The following is a 23,654-nucleotide window of genomic DNA, read 5'->3' as shown; positions in this document are numbered from 1 at the left end:
TTTTTATTTGATTATTGCTCTACTACACAGTTATGTATCTTTGATTCTATGAGTTGAGATTCTCCTTTTTATTTTGCTTATGTGATTTTCCCTAATAGAACTTCCTGTGTCTAATTTGCATATTTATGATTTAATGTCTGTCAAATAGAGCCATTTCTGAATTAGGCAGACTATGCAAAGGGAGAGGTAATCCCAGCATTTTCATCCAGTACTGTTGTAGGTTGTTCCACATTTGTTTTTGAAATGGGTTTTTATTTTCTCAGAAGTTTTTGTTTTCAAATAAAATTGAAGTTTTGACTTCAAATAAATTAGATTAATACAAACATTTTTTTAAAAAGTTTTGAATCTATCAATTTGATAATTTTTCAGAAAATTTATGGAGTTGTAAAACCGTCACCACAATGTAGTCGTAGAACCTGTCACCTTCAAATGGTACCGTTGTGCCCATTTGTAGTCCATCAATCATTCCTACCTTCAGCCCTATTGCTAGTTAGCTTTCTGTAACTATCATATTTTGCCCTTTCTGGACATTTCCTATAAATGGAGTCATTAAAAATGTGGCATTTTGTGACTGGCATCTTTCACTTAGCATAGTATTTTCAAGATTCATCATCATGGTACATGAATGTTGTAGCATATATAAATATTCCATTTTTAATGGCTGAATAATATTCCATTATAGATACCACACATTTTATTCATCCATCAGTTGATGGACACTTGAGTTGTTTGTACTTTTTAGCTACTGTGAATAATGATGCTCTGAACACTCATGTACTATTTTTTTTTTTTTTAGCATTTATTTATTTTTGAGAGATTATGAGTGGGAGAGAGGCAAAGAGGGAGGGAGACACAGGATCTGAGCTGTCAGCACAGAGCCCGATGTGGGGCTCGAACCCATGAACTGTGAGATCATGACCTGAGCTGAAGTTGGATGCTTAACCGACTGAGCCATCCACGTGCCCCTCATGTACTGTTTTTATGTGGGCATCTGTTTTCATTTCTCTTGAGTATATACCTAGGAATGAAATTGCTGGGCCAATCGGTAACTCCATGTTTAACTTTCTGAGGAACTGCCAAACTGTTTTCCAAATCAGCTACGCTATTTTCTGTTACCAGCTATTTCTCAACATTCTCATCAAGACTTGTTATTGTCCGTCTTTTTTATTCAGTGGGTGTGAAATGGTATCTCATGTACCATTGATTTGTATTTCCCTAATGACTAAAGAGTTTGAACATCTTTTCATGTGCTTATATTAGCCATTTGTATATCTTATTTTGTGAAATGTCTATTCAGATCATTTGCCCATTTTTAAATTGGGTTATTTGGCTTCTTATTAACTTGCAGGAGTTCTGTATATATTCTCTAGATACAAGTCATTTGTCAGATGATATCCAAATAAGTTTTTTTAGTCTGTGACTTGGCTTTTAAGCCATTTTCTTATGGTGTATTTTGAAGTGTAGAAGATTTTAATTTTTAAGTCCAATGTTTTTTAAGGATGTGTTTTTGGTGTGAGAATTTTAAAATATGGTTTTAATTCCTCTTGAGGGTTGAGGGCCTACTATAGTGTGAAATATAGTGTGAAAATTCATTATTTGTCGTGATATCATTGGCTCAATATTGGTCACAGAAAATAATTTTCAGGCCATTTTTATTTTCTTAGTGTATTTATTGGGAACTCATTGGAGTCATTCTTTTTATAGATTTACTACTGTAATTATAAAAGAAATACAGTAGAACTTTATAAATGTAACTGTACCATTTGTAGTGGTTTAATTATAATAATCCTTTTTCCCCAACCTTACCAGCTCCCCAGATCTTTAGCTTCTACTCCCACTGCTCCTACTAATCCAACAACGCCAGACAATGCATCACAGGAAGAACTCATGGTTACCTTAATAACGGGATTAGCTTCTCTCACATCTAGAACTTCTATGGGCATCATCGTTGTTGGAGGGGTGGTAAGAAGTCCTTTTTAGTATAATTAAAATTGGAATTTGTGCAGAGCTTTTTGTTAGATCATGAAAAGAAAGGTATATTTACTTTTATTTCCAGGATCTATAAAATGACACGAAAAGTTGTTGGTTAAATTAGTGAATAAAGAGGAGTTTCACAGGTCTAATCTTAAGTTTTTAAAACTATATATTTTAAAATTTAACTATAGTTGACCTATAACATTGTATTGGTTCTAGGCATACAACATAATGATTTCATAAAAGCGGATATTGCAAAATGATTTCCACCGTATAAATTTTTACCAAATACTTCTTTAGGGAGAAAAATACCACCAACTAACTAGTCCTTTAAACAGTGCTTATTTTCACATTACAGCACATAAAGAAATGATATTTGTACATTGGTGTAATAAGAATGATCCAGGTTCCTTATCTAGCCTTCTCTGAATACCAAAGGGATCTGCCTTCACATATTAAAGATTAGTAGTAGTACATATATGTAAAGTATTTTTTCACATCATTAACAATATGAGTTTACTTGTTTTGGTTTTTTAAAATCTGTGACCTAAAAAAAAAAAAAAAAAAAATTCACATGCCTTTTTGAGATAACATTAGATCAATTTACCAAATAAATGTCTGGCAGGTTATAAAAGTTCTTGTCTGATATTTGTTTAAAAAAATGGATCTGAGTCAAAGATCTTTAGGGAGCTGATGCGTTTGCTAAAATGCCTTAATATACAATGCCCCTAATGGTGATTTTCTTTCTCAAAGTAGCCTATGAATTTATCTTTACAGATTTGGAAAACTGTAGGCTGGAAACTCATATCTGTTTCATTAAGTATGTATGGAGCTTTGTATCTTTATGAAAGGCTGACCTGGACCACCCGTGCTAAGGAGAGAGCCTTTAAACAGCAGTTTGTGAACTATGCAACTGAAAAACTGCAGATGATTGTCAGCTTCACGAGTGCAAACTGTAGCCATCAAGTACAACAGTAAGTTGGAAGATGTGTCTTTGTTTCCTTTTTTTGTTTTAATTATTGAACTATGACATACATGTAAAAAATGCACAAGCAAAAGTACTGCTCAAGGAACTATCACAATGTGAACACACTTTGTAATCACCACCAAGGTGAAAAAATCGAATGATACCAACCAAGTAGGTTCAAAAATGCGTAATGACAAGTGTAATTTATTTTTACTGTCACAGCCAGGTTTACAAGTTTAAAGGCATAACCCTTTTATTTTTTTATTTTTATTTTTAAAAGATTTTTTTTTTAATCTTTATTTTTGAGAGAGACAGAGTGGGAGCGGGGGAGGGGCAGAGAGAGAGGGAGACGCAGAATCCAAAGCAGGCTCCAGGCTCTGAGCTGTCAGCACAGAGCCCGATAGGGGCTCGAACTCACGGACCATGAGATCATGACCTGAGACAAAGTCGGACGCTTAACCGACAGAGCCACCCAGGCGCCCCTAAAGGCATAACTCTTTTAGAACTCAAGGGAATTTTATTATAATAATACTGGTGTCCACTAATTTCTTTTATGTGTCTTAAAATTTGTTTCACTGATCTAGTAAAAATATATAGAACTCCAATTAAATCAATGCAAAATAGCCAATTTTTGGATGCTACTGAGACCTAAATTAAAAAGTTCTCTGAGCTGAAGATGATTGTAGTTTAGTGAAGGAAATAACATGTACATAATTATAATAAGTGAAAAGTGGTAAGTAAGCCTCATAATGTGAGGCTTTAGAATCTTAAATCAGGAAAGCTGGTGGGTCAATAAGGGTTTCCTACAAGGAAGGGTAGCCAGAATAGAATAAAAAGATGTAGGCAGAGAAAACACCCCAAAGCAAAGAAAGGGGAAAGGAAGTGTGTTCAGAAACATGAGAAAATTTTGATGTGACAGATATGTATATCAGAGGGGTACATTTGAATATAAACCTAACACTAGGACAGGAGCTTAGATAATTAGAAGTCTGGGGAGAGATGTCATTAACGTTTAGCTCTGGAACAAATAACTGCAGTGGTGTGGTATATAGAACAGTTTAGATTAAGGAGACAAGAATTGCAAGGAGATTAAACTTTCAGACACAAGGTCAAAGCCCGTACTAACATAGAGCTGTAGAGAATGGAAACAGGGCACAGATTTGAGATAACTGAATATTTACCAAATATTTATTGAACTCCTGTTTTATACAGTAGTTTTCATTTTATTTATATTAAGGAAGATCTTTTCTCTAATAAAGATACCTAGACCTCCAAAAGAAATCATCTCAGGTCACATATGTAAAAATAAAGTTAAGCTTTCCATTCATTTGGTCTTCATTAATTGCCTACCATGTGCTAATAATTCTGCTAGAGGGGGTTGTGGGAAATAAAAAGTTAGAGATAACTTGATCCTCTTTCTTAGAAGACTTTACATTCTAATGGAAGCAGCCTCAAATAATTATTCAGTTAATATGAGCTAAATATTAATGCAATATGAAATAATGCAAGATGCTTAATTTGTCTAATATTGATTTATGGTAGAATGGGGTGAGAATGGAGAGAAAAAAGGCCATGGGAAAGATGAATATGCACAGGAGAATAGTTGCAAAGAAAAGTCAGTTAATCATATTCCAGAGGTACACACCTACTAGACATCTTTCCTGTTGCAAAAATATGTTTGCCAAAGCTAACAGATTAGCACACAAATTGAGCCATTTGGTTGTAGGAACATGGTTAATGTTGCTATGATTTAAAGTTTTGTTTTGTTGTTGAGGTGCCTGGGTAGCTCAGTCGGTTAAGCGTCTGACTTGATCAGCTCAGGTCATGATCTTGTGGTTCACAGGTTTGAGCTCCGCATTGGGCTCTGTGCTGACAGCTCAGAGCCTGGAGCCTGTTTCAGATCCTGTGTCTCCCTCTCTTCCCCACTTGCAGTCTGTCTCAAAAATAAAATAGACATTAAAAAAATAGTGTTTTTTGTGCAAGTCACAAAAGCTCATGAAGTTTTCTTGCCTGTTCTCAGTAATTTATTTCTGTAGGCAAAGGACTCGTAAGTCTTATTGTGTTTCTGAGGAAATATACCCATCTTTTGCCTTTTTATAGCTTATTCATATTCACAACCATATAGTAGAGGTTCATACTGCCTATTGAGCATTTGTCTTGAGGCCAGATGAAATTAAGCCTACAGTGGTATTAAGCCTTAGTGCCATATCCTCCCTTATACCATTCCTAACAGTGTTCTTTGATACCTTACACTTTACGTATATTTTAAACTTGTGATATTTTTATATAAGCTTTAAATTAAAGCTTCATTCATTTTCAAAGACATTCATGACTGCTGAAAACATCATTTTTTCTTTTAAGGGAAATGGCAACCACTTTTGCTCGCCTGTGCCAACAAGTTGATATTACACAAAGACATCTGGAAGAAGAAATTGCTAGATTATCCAAAGAAATAGATCAACTGGAGAAAATACAAAGCAATTCAAAGGTCTTAAGGTATTTGAACATTTTTCTTGATAATATGAATGTTTATTGGTCTCATTACCTAAATATAATTATATTAAAACTTTCTGCATTGGCTTAATTATTATATTCCATCCATATTTAATTCCATATGTTTTGCATTTTCAGTGAAAGCTAATTTCAACAAGAAAAAACAAATCTGAATTAGAAGGAATTTTTTAGGTCTTTATCTAGAACTTTATGTTGAGCTATATTAATCCCTGTTCACAGCAGATGTTCTAAAATTAAAAAGTGTGAGTTTTTAGTCCTGTATATCCAAGACCCATACCTTCCATTCTCATTGGGGGATGTGGATGTGCTTAAAATTTGAAGCAACAAGAGTAAACAAGATATCCTAATATGTGGAATTCTGGTTTAATATGATTTATCATGGATTCTGTGGAGTCTAACTAAAGTTTGCTTTTGGGGACCTGACCAGAAGTGTCACCATGAGGTGGCTACTTGTTGGTAGTCCTGACATTCAGCTTTTACCAATTAGCTGGCTCACCTATGAGTATCATTAAGCATCATTTAATTCCTGCTGCTACTTATCAGGGCTTGTGTTACATAAAATGCCCATATAAGAGCAGCCTGCAGTGTCTCCAAATCGTAGAGGCTGTCCTTGTGAGCTGAATTTTGGGACATAAACACCTGTGGTCGTGTCTATCCATGGTGTCTTAATCTGATCAGCAGTTACATTGTTATTGCACCTTGGTTTCACAATCTCTGCAAAAGATGACGGCCTATCACTTAGACCCCAGCCTCTTTTCATACACACGCACACACACTCCCAAGTAAATTTCATTTATCCCATTGCAGCTCTTTTAAGTTAGATCATCCCAAATACAGCCTTTAGTAAAACTATATCCAGTAGTTGTTTTTTTTTATTTAGGTTTTTTTTTTTTTAGTAGTGTTTCATCTTGTTAAACAAATGATATTATTGGCACTTGCTGTAGCTTTTTGATTTTTGTAGGACTTAAGCATGAATAATTTTTATGTGCTAATCCTTTTTCTAAATAAATCCCATAATATTTAGAATCCCCACTGTTACTAATTAGGCTCCGCAATTCAGATAGAATTTAAGTTACCTAATTAAAAGACAATTGCCTGAAGAAGCATACAGTGTAGTTCATGTGTCCATTAACTTATATGACCTTGACTATATGCCCCCAGCAACAAGACCAAGAGAGAAAAGCTCACCCAAGTATGTGTGTGTGTGTGCCCTGGCATGGTATGAGAATGGGAGGCAAATCTGTGTTCTTTTGTCAGTTTTAGTTCCTGTTTTCATCTCATTAGGGTATTTGGCCGCATCAAGTATGATTCTAGTATTTAAAAAGATTTTTGGTATACACGGTCCTTTGACATCTGACACCTACTTTATGTATACATAAAACCCGTTGTTCTAGACATTGTTTAACTTAAAGGGAATTCAGGGACAATTATGATTCTGTGACTTAGGATATAACTCCCATGTAAGGTAATAGGACTCCATGGTCTCTTAATGCTTTTCATTCTTTCTTAGGTTTTTGGTTTTTATCTCAGTATACCTTTTTAAGTTCTGGACATTGGATTCTGCGTTTATAGAAAAGCCATAGTAGCACATATACGTACTCTAAAAAGGTTGATAATATTTTAATAGGAGTTCAGATACATGTAGTAGCACCTGACTAGTGATTTTTTGTTTTGTTTTGAAGATTGGATGGAATGCATTTCTTTCTCACTGGCCTTTGTGATAATTAGATTGGTATTTTTATTCATTTTTTTAAATTAGAAATAAAGCCGTTCAACTTGAAAATGAGCTGGAGAATTTTACTAAGCAGTTTCTACATTCAAGCAATGAAGAAGAATCTTAACAGTAGAGATTGCTTTGGTGATCATCATAGGAGAAAATGGAACTTGGAAGATTGGGACAGTTTTTTTATGAAATGACTTTAAATATGAATTGTACTAACTGTACCTAAATAGCAAATCCTTGTGTAGATTCTGATAATGATCTATCTCAGGGTGTTTGCATTTCTGAAGAGTATTATATGAGGTCTTTTTAATTTTAATTTTGGGTAAAGAAAAGGCTAAACTGTGTTTCAAATGAATTAGTTAAAAGCAACAGAACCAACTATGTGACCCCTGAGGGGTGGGGCCTTGTTCTTAATTAGGGCTCTCTTTGTTTTTGATTCTGAAAAAACTCTGCTTCCTGGCATCCAGGAGTTAGAGAATGCTCATTTCATCTTTTCTCAAAACTAATTTTTGATGCCTACTTTAATGGGAATAGTCATTTTTTTCTTTTATAAACTGCATTGCTCTATCAAGGAGAGTGGAATGTTCTTGAGTGTATTGTTTATGCAAGTTACAATCACTTTTGCCATCCTGGCAGGTATGTAAACCACTAATAAATACACTGTTTTTACTCTTTTTTCCCATTAAAATGGATGTAAAATAGTATAAAGATTTGTTATTATAGTCTCTTATAAAAGTATAAAAATTTCTGGGTCTGATTAGTTGCCTGATCTGTTTCTAAAGAAACATTTTCAGTTTCAACTATGATTACAGCGAGGAAACCTTTCTATCTCAGTTTTAGGAGCAAAGTTTGAAGTGATAAAAATAGCCAAAGATACGGGAGCTCTGACTTTTGGGTGGTTGTATTCCTGTACCAATGCCGTTGTTCTTCAGAAGGTACTTGCGGAGGATACTGCTGGATTGTCCCCCCCGGGTGGCTTTACTTTAATTGTATGAATTTGCCAGGGCACTGTTAATATTACTGTACTTTTTAACTTAATGAAATGTTCGTGAGTTCAAGTATTGTCTGTTTCTGTGTAAAAACTAATTTAAACTTATATGGAAACGTGAAAAAATGACATTCTAGGGCTTTGCTACACAAAATGTAGCCTTGAGGATCACCAAAGCAGCAGCATCTAGATGCTTGTTAGATGCATAATGGCTGCATTTGGCAAGGGATACTTTCTGCTTTTCCGTAGAGGGATAACCTGTTAGGTTCTTTTATTCTTAATACTATTTCCTTTCTTGTGCCTTTAAGGCTTCTGGATGCTACTCAGTCTTTTCATAACAGGTGCAGCACTATTTTTCAGGATATCTTAAGGAGAAAATAATATTCTTTAGGCCACAGAAGCCTTTCAAAAATGTTTTTATGCAGAGCAGATACTAGGATGCACTATTCAAATCCAAATACTAGTTTATAGCTTGTTGTTGCTTTATAACCAAAAATAGTACAGGCTACCAACAAATGGGATTAGGTAACAAATTCCACATGAAAAACTAATGTCTAAGATTCTGGGTACTGCTAATTTAGGTTACAAGTTCAAGACCTTAATCTTTATATGAAAAGTACTTGAACTTTTGACACAGTGTAGTTTGGTATCACCGCATTAGAATGGTACAGTGCCTGTCAAAGTTTGACCTCTGGATTATCTGTGTATCACTTGTGAACTAAGAAATACATATTGCAGGGTCTCACCCCAGACCTATTAAATCCAGGACTAGGTTTCGAAACCAGCCATCTGTTTGAACAAGCCCTCCACGTGATCCTGATGCACACTAAAGTTGGGGTAATACTGGAATAGTGGTTCTGGTACAATTTATAGTAAGTTTTCCATCACTAGTTTGAATGCATTTCCACCTGATCAAGTTTGAAAATGCATGAATGTTGGAAACAGAACACTAAAATAATGAAACTCAACCTTTATGCCTGGAGATAAGTGCATCTATGACTAAGCCCGTGAATTATACAGAAATTATGTATTTCACAGCTGTAGTTCAAAGTTATTGCACATACTTGATTACTATACGTTTGCGAGATTATTTATAAACTTTGTATAACCTTAAACTTTTTATAGAACTACATTTTTATAAGTATGCAAGTGAAAATAAAACTTGTTTGCCTGATAGTTGATAAATGTAACATTTTTACTGGCATTAGTGAGTTTTAATCTTAAGTTTTGCAGCAGGGCTCTAGGTATCTTGGGTCATGGCTCATGTGCCTAGCCAAGTACTCAACTCCCTCCAACGGTGTGGAGATGAAATGACAACAGTGAATACTTTTATCTACATCCTATAAGCAATCAACTGGTTAATAAGTAAGCTGGCATTCATAATGCAGTAAAGTGAAGTACATTTATTCCTTGCTTCCAGCAGCCTATTTTTCATTTCATAATTGCCAATGTTTGGATAAAGGAAAAAAAGGCTGAGCATGAAATGACTAGGCTTGGAGTTTACTTCTGAGACTTAACTTTTAGTGTGATTTTTAAAATTAAAACATGCTGTATGCAGTCTGGTTAAAAGCACTTTATTGATTACAATATCAATTCACAGCAATATCTCACAGAGCTACTGTACAAATAAAGGAATGAATCACTGTGCAAGAAAAGATCCAAGAATACTTAGTTTGGTTTAAAGCTTTTATAAGAGCTTTAATCTACTACGTTCACCTTTCCCCAAGTCATACTACTGACATTCAGAGTCAATTCACTACGAGTTTGTAGAATCCATTTTAAGTGGGAAAAAATAATCAGCTTTAAAAACCCACTTATTTGTGGATGCCTTTGGATAAGAATACACAAATCCAAGTGTTCAAATGCTTCTTTGAAAACAATAGAATAGAGCACCATTGTGTAAAAGACAAAAAGGCTTGAAATATCCACCAAGTATCACTGAAATTCCATTAAGTAAAAAATAAATACATGATGTAAGATTTTGTTGGGAACACTTAAAACCAGTTGAAACACATAACCAGTTTTTTCATGATGCTGCATTATCACTATTTTATAGGATCAGTAATTGGATTTAAGGAAAAAGACTCAGGAAATTTTATCAACATGCAAATTGGCTAAATACAAGGTGTACCATCAATCTGTGACTAACTTTTAAGAAATACACTGCTAGCTTAGACATTCAACTACAAACCATCTTAATGAGTACCTATTGTAACCAATATTTTTAAATACGCCACTGAATTTAAGACAATTCAAAATGAACGGGAGAAACACTAGTAAATATGAAACAGTTCACCTTTTACTTTAAATTTCTCACAAGAAAGACGGTCTATCCTTGTGCATGTTTTAAATTCTCACAGGAGATAAGACAGTTTAAAATTTTGCTTTCCACAATGGCAAAGGGGAAATTTGAAGCTGAACATAGTACTTAATTTAAAAGCAAAAATTTTTAAGCCTTATACTTACACCCTAAAGATGCTAGAAAGAATATTGTTAAAATGATAGGCCAATTTAGAAGATTGTTTAATCAGTTTCCGTAAGTTTAAATGTCAACAGATAAGCTGTAACTATTCAATATGTGAAACATTCAACAGTAATCAGAGCATAAATTTCCCTGAATGTTTTCACTTTTAAAAAGGTTAAAATTTTATTAAATCTAAGACCTCAATAGTGTCGGACAAAGTCAGTTATAATATTGGCACAGTATATTTTAGAAATAAAAGTTTCATTGTCACCTGGAGAAGTCAAGATCCATTTCTCTTAATAGGTTAACTTTAAAATGGCTCAACACATTCAGAAGCACCTACATCCATTGTGTCTAGGAGACTAGTTTACTATCATCGCAGTATGGGTTCAGCTGAGTCTAAATTACTAAATTAAAATAAGAATTGTCTATTAGACTCTTAAGATTAAAATATTAAAGCCAGATTTTTGCCTCTGAAGATAAAACTCAATATGGTGCATGTAACCATGGGATTACAACTATAAAAATCTGAGCTAGGGAGGGACCTTGGACATTCAGTCTAAACCTCTAATACAGCTGCCAAAAATGAGGCCTGTCCATCAAAGTAGAGAGGCCCTTACTATCAGCTTTTGGGATGATTTGCTGAACCACATGGCAATCATGCTCTTTTTTTTTTTTTTTTTTTTTTTTTTAGAAAAGAATGTTCTCTTAAAATATTCTTGCAGTGGGGCACCTGGATGGCTCAGTGTGTTGAGCATCTGCCTCTTGATTTAGGCTCAGGTCATGATCCCAGGGTCATAGGATCAAGCTCTGTGTCAGGCTCTGTGCTGAGCATGGAACCTAAGATTCTCAAAAAAAAAAAAAAAAAAAATTCTTGCCAGATCTGAAAAAAACACTTTACGAGGTGATTAATGAAGAGTCTACAAATAAAAATGCTGAGGCATATTATGTTTAAATGCTTCTTAATAAGGTAAAAGAAAATTAATAGGCACCAAATAAATGCAACATTCTTGATCGAATTCTTTAAAACTGTATTTGGACATAATTTTAGTCTTGAACTAAAATTTATACAGTGCCTCTATATACTATGTTATTCTTAACTGGTTATAGGGAAGTCTTAATGCACAGCACTTAAATAGACCACCAGCTGAACTTGAGCTTCAGGAAACAAATATGTTTAGCAACTGGAACCTATATTACTGGAGAGCAAAGGTTTAACTAGAAAGTTAATGTGGTAATGAGGTCACCATTTGGTCATTATGTAGAAACCACAACAGTGGTTGGTTTTTAGTTGCCTAGTATATATTTAATTATGGGAGCTGCTTTTCAACTAATCTACGCAAGATTTTTTAAATCATTCTATCAAAATGCTTAAGACCATGGAAGTAGGCTGTGCCTCTGACGAAAGTATCTTATTAAATTTCAGAGTAGAAGAGATACTTCTCATATATGTGTGTGTGTGTGTATGTTACTTTGCTTCTCATATATATATGTTACTTTGCACATGGCAGAAATGCTTTCTTGAATAGGATTTTGGAATGAATTGCTGAACTACATGGCAGACCCTCACCTTTTGGGGAAATGAGTACATTCCTTTAAAATACTCTTGCCTTATCTCAAAGAACTACTCTTTATGAAATGACAGTTCACAAACATTAACTGCAAAAGGTTCATAGAAATCTTATGTGTTTATAAATATACATTCATGCCTGCCACCTACACTGTATTTTTTTGGTCCTGTATCATAATCTTCCTGTATCCATTTTCCTTTTTATTATTATCAGCCATTCTTAAAACTGATACATTATAGCTGATTCACTTACTAGCACATTCACAATATAAAAATGAAAATTCACAAATACAGTTTGGGAGTATTTAGGTTAGGGTTACAGGTGATGAAAAGTTGAGACCTGTCTCAACAGTAACAGATGCAGTTCACTAAATCACAAAACAATGCACTTCTATATATCAGAATAACCCATGACTTCACCATCAAGCAAGACTAACAATCTTCTATTGTCATTTAGCTTCCTTTATAGAAGAAAATCCAAGGGGAAAAGTATCTTTGTTTAAATTTGACGTGAGGGAGGGGCGGGCAGGCATTCTAGTAACAGACACATTATACCATTTACGAACAGGAACTGCTTACTATTTTCCTCTGATTCCTTAAAGAGCTGCTCTTAGAATTTTTCTTTTGGCTTTCAAGTGGAGTCACTTGGATCTAAGCATTCTCTGAGGCAAAAATCACTTAGAAACCAGTATTTTGTGCCAAAAGAAGAAGTACTACAGAAGAGCAAAAAGCTTTAATATTTCTTTCAAATTTAAGTCACAGAAAGTTTTTATCAATTCAGATTTTGTATTATCTGAACATAAATTCATAAAGCCACTTTGTTACACTACACAATTAGAACTAATCAAGTCTAGTGACTGATTAGATTTTACACTTCTTTCAACAATATAATGTCATCACATTATTTCCTATCTACATGTAGGTCAATGGAGTACACTGGGGAAAACTCTTCAGATTCAAGGACAGTCCAAACGTTCATCAATTTGAAATAATGAGTGTACCTACAAACTCAATTCTAGAATATCAAATCCATAGGAAAGTAAGCCCAACTATTTAGAGGTCTACTGAAAGGGTCTTGGTCATAACCACATTTTTAAAATGTCAATAATTTTTATGCAATTACTGCTATTAACATAGGAGTTTCTTATGTATGTCTAAAATTTCAGAATGAAATCTTGATTCCCTGGCCTTCAGATTATCTCCCCCTCCAAGGACTGAAAACAAGCACTTCTTTAAATTCACAGGATGGCCAAGGATGCACCAGAAACTACTGATACTCAAAAGGGTCTCCCCTCAGAAGTACCTAAGCCTGCTAGTATAAACATTAGGCAACCAAATGTCTTTTACATCAAAAAGGAAGGTCAGACTTCAAGAAGACTTTCTTCAAATACAGCACACATACATCTGGAATCACTTCCATCTATCACTGTGCCTACTTCCTCCATTACATAACTCAAAAATGTGATATTCTTATGTATAGAAAGTTAAAAATGTAGTTCTTAAAAAAATGCAAACACACAAACATGATAGACTGCTATAATGTGTACATTCTGTCCTACACAAAGAAAATAAAGAATCTGAGTACAAGCAAAAATTAATCAAAGTTAAATTAGCTCAACTCAAATTAATGCACTGGTCCTTTTGATCTCAGCAAGCACCCTTGCCTTTTTTTTTTTTTCCCCACTTTTTTGTTTTATAGTTTACTGAAAGCTTCTTTTTGTATATAATTATCTCAATAGAAAAATCTTCACCTGCAAATATAAGGTAGAATTTTCTTCTCACAGCTATAGGCTGTAGCACTGATTTCTCCAGATAGCAACGGAGAACAGAAAAACCTGCACATGCTATTAATTCCAGATTCTAAGAAAACTGTCCCAAGAGCCTGTTGCCACAGCCATGCCATCATCTGTTACACCTAAACAGCTGACCCGGTTATCGTGACCAGCAAGAACACCTGAAAAACAAAAAGTTCAGTAAAAAAATTAGCAACAGGCAAGTTTCAGAATTAAACAACTATGTGCATAAAGATCTAAGAGAGTATTTAAAACCTAAATGGGGAGACTTGGTCTCAGGGGTAAGCTACATATGTGTACAAAATACATTTCTTTCCGTTATGTGAATTTTTGACATGTACGTTGGCTCATGCTTTTATCACTTCTGTAAAGTGATCTTATAATTATGCTTATATCTAAAACAGATTATATTTTACATTTCTAGTAAGTTCATGATACTCCAGATGCTGCCATTGCTCTACGCTATTTTCAACAAAAACAAAATTCCAAAGGAAGTTCAGTGAAGTAGCCTTTCACAAGAACAGAAAGAATGTAAGAACACAGGATGCCTGGGTGGCTCAGTCAGTTAAACCCTTGATATCTGTGCTGGGCATGGAGACTGCTTTAGAGTCTCTCCCCCGCCCCTCAAAAAAAAAAAAAAAAAAAAAAAAAAGGAGGGGGTGTGGGAAATGTAAGAATGAAATTGCCTGACATTACCACTTCCAAAAATACCAACACAGTTTATATATTTTCGTTGTTAAACAGCAAACACTGCAATATTTGGTTGTAACTTCGTGAAACCAACACATCTAGTTTTAGTTTTGTCTATTAAAGTTAAATTCATTTGAATAAATACAGTTAAATTTATCTGCTATTCACATCACCACATGGGCTATTCCCAAATAATTGGGAGGAAAATGAGAAATGTGAAGATGTAGAAAAAAATTGGAATATATCAAATTCAAGATTTTTTCTTTACTGTGTTTGAGTCTGCAGGATCTCTGTACAATGAAGCATTATCATTTTCACCCAACTTCAAGAACAGAAGTTCATCCTTTCTTAACTCCTAATATTCTCTGTAGTACTTCCAGTATGGCAATGTTTAGCAATGGGCAAATTTACAATTATAGGTTAAAATTACAAAAAACGAACAGTGACTAAATAGTCCAAGTCACGTTGGAAAGAAAAATGAATTAGCAATTCACAAGTCACCATTCAATTTTACTGTGAAAGTATACAGTTGAGCCCACTTGAAACCAAGCAGCTGTAAGCAAAGCAACACTCAAACTCAAATATAGGCTAAAACATGGAAAACAAACAGATTTTAAATTTTGTTATGGATACTGATCCAACCCAGGCAAAACACCTAATACCTCTTGAAAAAGTAATTGGCTTTGGACAAGAGTATCTCCAAATTTCTACAGGCAGAATGTGAAACTGTGAACTTTTCTGCCATCTCTTAGGAAAGGTCGTTATGTAGAAAGTTATTCACGGGAATGTTAACATTGCCCCTACTCCCTCGGAAGTCTCAACAACTGTATAGGAGTTTAAAGGTAAGAATACAAACCCACAAGGACAGGACCGAGCCGGCAGTGGTAACAAAACTATACGCTACATGGTAGTACTGTGTTAGTGGACCCCAAACAAAATGCTGAGTTCAAAGCAAATGCTGTGGTATGCCGAGATACCAATTCACACTATGGAACCTCTACAAGGGTTACATGCTAGTGGAACCAGCCATCTCTGGAAACAGAAAGGGGCAAGGATGGGGAAATAAACTAAGACTACATGAGAAAGTGTTCAGGAATCGGACATCGCAGGTCTCTACTCTGAGTCAGATGACTGATCATCTTGTACCAGGGCATAAACCTAGAGACTTATTTGATAGAAAGAGAGAGAGATGATCTCTTAACGAGAAGAAAATGGATCTACTCCAAGATCTATTAAAACCAGCAAAAAGTTGGGGCGGCTGGGTGGCTCAGTCGGTTGAGCGTCTAACTTCAGCTCAGGACATGATCTCGTGGTCTGGGAGTTCGAGCCCCGCATCAGGCTCTGTGATGCCAGCTCGGAGCCTGGAGCCTGCTTTGGATTTGGTGTCTCCCTCTCTCTGCCCCTCCCCTGCTCACACCTCTGTCTTTCTCTCAAAAGTAAATAAACATTAAAAAAAATTTTTTTTAAAAACCAGCAAAAAGTTTGATGATTAATAAGTATATCAAAGCTAAGAATATAAGCCAAAAAATTAACGTAACCTAATATACACCAAGAGTATATTGCTCTGCAATAGGTACTGTTTAAAAAGTCCTAATCAGGTAAACAATGATGGGAAGGATGTGGCTGTGGTGGGAGGAGCAATGTTAAAGCTGAACCCTCAACAGAGCATGCCATGAAATTAAAAAAAAAAAAAAAAAAAAAAATCATGACCCAATGGAATTGTTGTTTTTAAACTTCTAAGCATTTAGGGCCACCTGGGTGGCTCACTTAGGCGTCCGACTTCAGCTCAGGTCATGATCTCACCATTTGTGAGTTCGAGCCCCACACTGGGCTCTGTGCTGACAGCCCAGAGCCTGGAGCCTGCTTCGGATTCTGGGTCTCCCTCGCTCTCTCTGCCCTCCAACTGCTCACACTGTCTCTCTCTCTTAAAAATAAATAAACATTAAAAAAAAATTAAAAGAAAAAAAGACTTTAGCTTTAAAACAAACAAAACAAACTTCTAAGCATTTGGGGCGCCTGGGTGGCTCAGTCAGTTAAGTGTCAGACTCTTGGTTTCAGCTCAGGTCATGATCTCATGGTTCAGTAGATCAGGCCCTGCATCGGGCTCCACAACCAACAGTGTGGAGGCTGTTTGGGATTCTCTCTCTGCCCCTCCCCTGCTCTCTCAACAAATAAATTATTTTAAGAAAATAGCCTTATAGCTATTCACTGTTGAGAGTTCAGCCTTAACATCACTCCTCCCACTGCTCCCCCATGTGGATACTAAATAATCCACACTGGAGGGTGCACATGTGTGTGTGCGCACACACACATCAAATAAAAGCAATACAGGCATGTTATTTAAAGATATGGAAATGAATACTTAGGAGCTACCTTTGGGAACAGAAAATGTGGGTTGAGGGCCAGAGGGCTGCTGTTTTGGGAACAAACCATGTACTTATTTGGTTCCATAGCATAATTTTGATTCTAAAAATATACATAATACCACTCTGTGTAAGTTGTTATTAATGACAGTCCCTAGGAGGACTTGATACTCTCACTAATATTCTGGAAGCTGCAGGGGAGAACTCAGAGCATGGGGCTAAGGGAAGAGAGTATAGATCTAGGTTGTGTCCCAGACAGGATCTGCTCAGAAGGAAGATGATTCAGAGCAGTTAGTTTCCTGTTAGGTTAGAAGAAACTGTAATTTGGAAAACACCACGCTGAATTATAGTCACTATTTCTCTTTAGAGCAAAACTCACCAAACAAGAAGCTACTATAGAACTAGATGTTACTCTTCAGAAAACAGGAATGTAAATATGGTTTATGGGCTGGAAACGCACTCACAGGACAAGGACCATGAATGAGAACTGCCAGGTCATCATTCCCCACAGCTCTAAGGAGAGTCCAGGCCTCGACAACTGATAGGAACCTCGTTTCCTAACAAAATCAAAACCTACTGTGGACTTCTTTACTAACCTGCACGATCTCCTTTTAGCGTGTCCCATACGTTACAATTGAAGTCATCATAACCAGCTAACAGGAGGCGCCCACTTTTTGAGAAAGCTACAGAGGTGATTCCACAGATAATATTGTCATGAGAATACAGCAGTAATTCTTGGTCTGCACGGAGGTCGAAAAGCCGGCAAGTGGCATCATCAGAGCCAGTGGCAAAGGCATATCCATTTGGGAAAAACTAGAAAGAAAAGGAACAAACATTTATTCTGTAAAAGTTCACAAAAACCACGTGCTATGGTGGGATGACAGACTCTGGGTAAAACAGACCTAGATTTGAATTCCAACTTGGCTTCTTACCAGGTGAAAAGCTATTGGGCCCTGAAAATTCTTAAACACTTTGGGCCTTGGTTTCAGAGTGTTGGTTAGGATTGAATGAACTAACATGCAAGGTACATGGTTTAGCACATAGCAAGTATTCAGTAAATGCTGGCTCTGTTCCTCCTGCATATGGCTTATTAAAAGATTTAAATCGAACATTACTATTTGTAGAATTTATGTATGTGTACTCTTAAACATTCCAAAATCCCATTATGAGAAATAAATAGGAAACATTTTACAGCAAAGAACATAAATCATCCCAGCTAGGCTAGGCATAAAGTTAAGCTAGTTAGAAAGCTATGCATTATTAGTTTGTAAATCCCTTTTTCTCAGAAACCGGCACTACTCAACGTTTTTTTTTGTTTTGTTTTTTGTTTTTTTTATACAAAGGCTTTTTTCATATACCTGTTGGTCATCTGTATTACTTTCATGAACTGACTTTTCATGATCTTTGCTTATTTTAACTATGCTGTTAGTACTTGAAGGAATGAGATGAATATAAATTTTGTTTTTTGCAAACATTTTACAGTTTTTTTATAGTTTTTTTAAAATATAAAGCAATGTTTTTTTAGCAATATTCATTTTTATGTAGTCAAGTTCATCTTTCCTTTTGAGATTTCCATTATTTTTATGAATAAAGTCCTTTCTCAGGATTATTACCTGATATTCAATTATTTTTTTTCTAATTTTTAAAAATAATTTCTTTTCACATCTTAATTTTTATCCATCTGGAATTTGATGTACAGCATTCAGTATAAGGATCTAACTTAATTTTCTTAATAGTCAGGCAATTGTCCAGCTATTGACTAAATAATTTTACTGATTTTGTTGTTACACCTTTAATTCACTAAACTCTTATATACACAAAAACATTAGTTCTGTCTTTCTTGTACTTACACCACATGGTTTTTTTTAATCATAACTTAATAAATTTTTCTATCCGGTATGGCAAAATACTCATATTACTCTGATTCAAATCATTTTATTTTCTCCTTCCCCCCCCCCCCACCGCCTGAATTTCACAGATATTTGATCAAATTTCTTTTCTTCATATTCCTCTGACTCATCTCAAAAAAAATCCACTTGGGTTTAAACTGAAATTTGTATTAAGCCTAAAAATTAGTTTGAGGAATAAATGATTGGTTTACAATATGCAGTCTTCTCATTCAGTAATAGGGAATTTTATTTACTTTTTAAATGTTTATTTTTGAGTGAGTGAGCAGTGGAGGGGCAGAGAGAGAGAAGGAACCACAAGCAGGCTCTGTGCTGTCAGTGAGGACCCCAACACAGGGCTCTATTTTACAAACCATGAGATCACAATCTAAGCTGAAATCAAGAGTCTGATGCTTAACTGACTGAGCCACTCAGGTGGCCCTTACTTTATTACTTTTTTAAGATTTTAAGTAATTTCTACACCCAACATGGGGCTCAAACTCACAACCCCAAGATCAAGAGTCACATGCTCCAAATGAGCCAGTCAGGTGCCCCACGAATATAGAATGTAAAAACCCCCACACTCCCAGATGATGGTGGAGGAAGGGAGTGGTAACAGGTTAACAGGTTCTCAGAAATCAAGTACTTGTATTTTAACAGTAATGTGAAACACTTCACCAAACCCTTACTGCTAGAGGCTAATGGTTTTGACCACTTCCTTCCATTCTACCAGCTAGCAAGATCCTCTGTGTTGTTCCTTTGCTGGAAGTTCAGCAATGCCATTTGCATACATTTATCAGCATGTATGGATTCAACCCTGTTCTCTACCACAGACCAAAACAGAAGCTATAGGACCTGCACTAAAGGATGCCTAGTGGAGAACACCCAATCAAGATGACCCTTTTGGCTCCGTGTTTGGGGGCCACAGCATGCCAACATTCTATGTTCAAGACTCAGGATGACCAGCCATCCCATTTTGCACAGGACAGTCTGTTTATGCCTTTCTCCCTGGCAAAATTAATAACTGCACTTTTTCACACTGAAAACTTCCCATTTCCCAGTTTGGATGATATATGCTCACTCTACCAATACAATGAACTAGTTTTAACTGCTCTCAGAACTACAGGAAATTAGCCCTTAGGTAAGATAGCCTTTAGAACGACAGGAAATATATAGATTTAAATGCATCTGGCAGATTTAATATACACTCAAAAGTGTGTGTGATGTTGGCAGTTCATTTAAGTTGGGTTTTGTTGTGGGGGTTGTTTTTAAATGGCAGAGAAGAGCTTTCTGGTACTGAATTCTTTGTTTTTTAAGAATGGGTGTTTGGCGGCACCTTGGGTGGCTCAGTCGGTTAAGCATCAGACTTTGGCCTTGGCTCAGGTCATGGTCTCAAGGCTCCTGAAATCAAGCCCTGCACTGACTGGGCTCTGCACTGACAGTGCAGACCTGCCTGGGATTCTCTCTCTCCCTCTCTCTCTGCCTCTCCCCCACTTTCAAAATAAATAAACTTTAAAAAAAACAAAAACAAATAATGGGTGTTTGCTTTTTATCAGCCAGCTTTCAGTATCCAGAATACTGACAAACTGATATGGAAATTTTTATTAATATATTTCCTAACGATAAATCATTTTTTTTTAATTTTTTTTAATGTTTTTTAATTTATTTTTGAGACACAGAGAGACAGAGCATGAGCAGGGGAGGGGAGGGGCAGAGAGAGAGGGAGAGACAGAATCTGAAGCAGACTCCATGCTGAGAGGTCAGCACAGAGCCCGACACAGGGCTTGAACTCACGGACTGTGAGATCAGGACCTGAGCCAAAGTCGACTGAGCCACCCAGGCGCCCCATTAAATCATTCTTATAACTAATTTTTATTTAATATTTTTCTTCTTATTTTGACACATTGTTGGATTTAATTTGCTATAATTTCTCCTAAGATGGTTTTATCTAGTTTTAAGGGGTACCTGCTCTTGTGTTTTGGTGTAAGGGTTATGCTAGTTTGTCTGACACAATAAACTGGGAAACTTTGACCCTTTTTCTGTGTTTAGGAACAGATTTAATAGTGCTCAAATTTTCTGTTCCTTCAAATGAAGTATGAATTATTTGCCTAAAACATACATGGGTCTGTAAGTTTTTTTAAAGCTATTTTTTTTGTTAAAGAAAATTATCAAGCTATTCAAGTTTTGACTTATTGAGACAGTTTTTGGAAAACTATTTAGAATGACCATAAGTTATACAGTATATATTTTAAGATTTTCAAAGTCTTTAAAAATTTTTTTAAATAAAACAAAATCTTTTATCTGTGAGTAATATAACCTTTACTATAGTATCTTCATTTTGTATATCTGCAATTTTTATCCTTTTCCTCTTAAGTTTACCAGAGATTTCGGGAGCAAAGTCTTAGATTATTGAATTTTAAAATTTTCTAATAGTTTTCTATTTTTGAAATTTTCTAAATGTTCATTCAAATATTCATTGAGCACCTACTGTTCTGAGTGCTAGTCAGGTGATATACAGAAGTCAACAAAACGGACAAAAATCTGTCTCCGTGGAGCTTATATTCTTGTGAAGCATACTATAAACACAAAAAGTAAAAAAAACAAGCATGTTAGATAAGTACTAAGGAGAAAAAAAATAAAGGAGAAAAAGGGAAAGGGAGCATGGGCAAAAGCTTAGAGTGTCTAGGGAAGGCCTTACTGAGAAGTAATTAGTAAATACACCTCCCCTTGCCCCGTAGGAGGTGAACAATGGGCTTCTGCTGGGAAGACTGAGGGAGGGGGGAAGCAGTGAAGGGGACAGCCCCCATGGGGGAAATGTGGGGATGGGGGCGAGGAGGCCAGCGTGACTGAGGCAGAGTGAGGACTGGGCAGATCGCAGGAAGAGGTAGGCAGCATGGGTAATGGGTGATCATAGGCCCACAAGCCCTACCTAACAGGCTGATATAAACCCCTTGGGACAGTTGTTTTCCAGATTTTAGAAAAGTAATATGCTGTGTATAAAATTCCACTGGGTCCTGAAGTAGTGCACTGTAATAAATAAACACAACAGTGTGTATTGAGTGAGCAACACGGTCAGACTAAGCGGGGTAAGTAGAGACTACATACAAATAGCTTCTTGTCCTTCCAGTGAGGTTCTGCCACAGAGTAAGTCTGCACTAAACTGAAGGGAAAGAATGTCTTTCAGAACTTTGCAGATGTGACAGGTGCAGCTGCTCCAGGGCTGGATGGACTGCAGGTAAGGGGCAGAGGGTAGATCATAGAGAGCCTGTTGGTTCAGGTAAAGGCTCTCACTTCAATCTGTATTTCTGCTTTTCTCTTTACCAGCTCCTTCCTCTCACCCTCCTGGTGTGAACTGTTCTTTTTCCTTTTTCCGAAGTCCTGAGCTATTCAACCTCAGATTTATTCTTTCTTTTGTGGCCTACTATGTGAATGGTTATCCGTATGGTGCAGAGTGCATTAAGTGTATTCAGTCAACATTATTAAACTGTATTATTTAATCCTTAGGGTTTTTTTCTTGACTACCTAGGATATCAATACCTCCAAGTTGTATACGAAACTCTCTTACACAATGGTGTTTTGGGTTCATTTCTCCCTTCATTTCTAATGGTTTTGGCTTTACAGGCATTTCAGTGTTATGGGTTCCCTACAGACCATCTCTTATTAACATAAAACTTCTTTAACTTTTGTTTCAATTTTATTTTGTTTAATAGAAATATAGTAATATTACTAACATTTCTTTTAGTTTAAGGTGTGCCCACTTTTTCATCTTTACTGTTAGCCATCCTGGGCCATTTTGTTTTAGATGTAGCTCTTGTAAACACAGAGTTTGACTTACTCTGTTACCTTTTAATAGTGGCAACCATACATATGTATTGCCCTGAGTTATTCATATTTGGTCTTAATCTCTTATCCTATGTCATATTTACTGGAATTTTTCTCCCTACATTAAATATGACCTCTGATACTTAAAATTCTTGGGTCACAATATTTCTCCCTCAACACTCAGTGGATATTGTTCAGAAGCCTTTAGGCACTGTCTATTAGGGAAAAGTGTGAGGCTAGCCTGATTTTTTTTTTTTTTTTTTTGTATCTAGGTAATCTACTTTTTCATTTTGAATATTTCTAGGATTTTTTGGTCCTTATGTTTTGATATTTTAAATTCAAGAGGATGGGTCTATGTTGTTGGTACTTTCAAGTACTTGGCAAGCCCCTCAAAATTGGTTTCTTTCTTCAGCTCACTTTATGCTTAAAAAATTATTTTTTGGCTATACTTCTGCTTTCAGCCAAAATGGAGTAATGCTGATCACATTTACCCCTATGCTGGAAAAAAGCAATTGAAGTAGACAACATATATGAAACATGGTTCTAAGGACACTGGATATGAGTCAACAAAGAAGAGTGGTCCCTGAGAGACAAGACACAAATGAGGTAAACTCCATAACTGACCCCCCTTCCTGCCTGGAGAAAGTTTACAGGTCATGGTGCCAGGAAGGGGAACCCAGATGAAGCCTGCTGATGTCCCAGAGTTGAGGAGACAGAGCCAGGAATCCAGGGAGTCCAAGGCAGCTAGAGTTCACAGGCCAGAGCACCAGAGAGGACAATGCTTGGTAGACAGAAAAGTCAGGAGATGATGAGGGGCCTCTCAAGTACTCAGCTGAAAACTGATCACAGGTGTGTGAGGAAACTATTCAAGCAGGGGAGACACCCATGAGGATAACAGCA

General features: G+C 36.0%; 2 protein-coding genes across 3 annotated transcripts in view; one reads left to right on the top strand and one right to left on the bottom strand.

Moving 5' to 3' along the window:
- The window catches only part of MFN1 (mitofusin 1), a 35,247-nt gene extending 25,896 nt beyond the window's left edge, over positions 1-9,351 (top strand). For both annotated transcript variants that reach the window (XM_049629556.1, XM_049629555.1), the window contains exons 15-18: positions 1,810-1,962; positions 2,752-2,948; positions 5,303-5,437; positions 7,215-9,351. In XM_049629556.1, coding sequence (XP_049485513.1) covers positions 1,810-1,962; positions 2,752-2,948; positions 5,303-5,437; positions 7,215-7,296 — 567 coding nt within the window. In that variant the 3' untranslated portion in view covers positions 7,297-9,351. The remainder of the gene's footprint in view (positions 1-1,809; positions 1,963-2,751; positions 2,949-5,302; positions 5,438-7,214) is intronic.
- A 543-nt stretch (positions 9,352-9,894) lies between these two features.
- GNB4 (G protein subunit beta 4) overlaps positions 9,895-23,654 on the bottom strand; it is a 35,045-nt gene continuing 21,285 nt past the window's right edge. The window contains exons 8-9 of the mRNA XM_049629569.1: positions 17,643-17,859; positions 9,895-14,154 (exon numbers count right to left, since the gene is read on the bottom strand). Of these exons, the coding sequence (XP_049485526.1) occupies positions 14,048-14,154; positions 17,643-17,859 (324 nt within the window). The 3' untranslated portion in view covers positions 9,895-14,047. The remainder of the gene's footprint in view (positions 14,155-17,642; positions 17,860-23,654) is intronic.

Source organism: Panthera uncia, chromosome C2 (genome assembly GCF_023721935.1).
Source record: "Panthera uncia isolate 11264 chromosome C2, Puncia_PCG_1.0, whole genome shotgun sequence".
NCBI lineage: Eukaryota > Metazoa > Chordata > Mammalia > Carnivora > Felidae > Panthera > Panthera uncia.
This window is presented reverse-complemented; position numbering and strand designations above follow the sequence as displayed.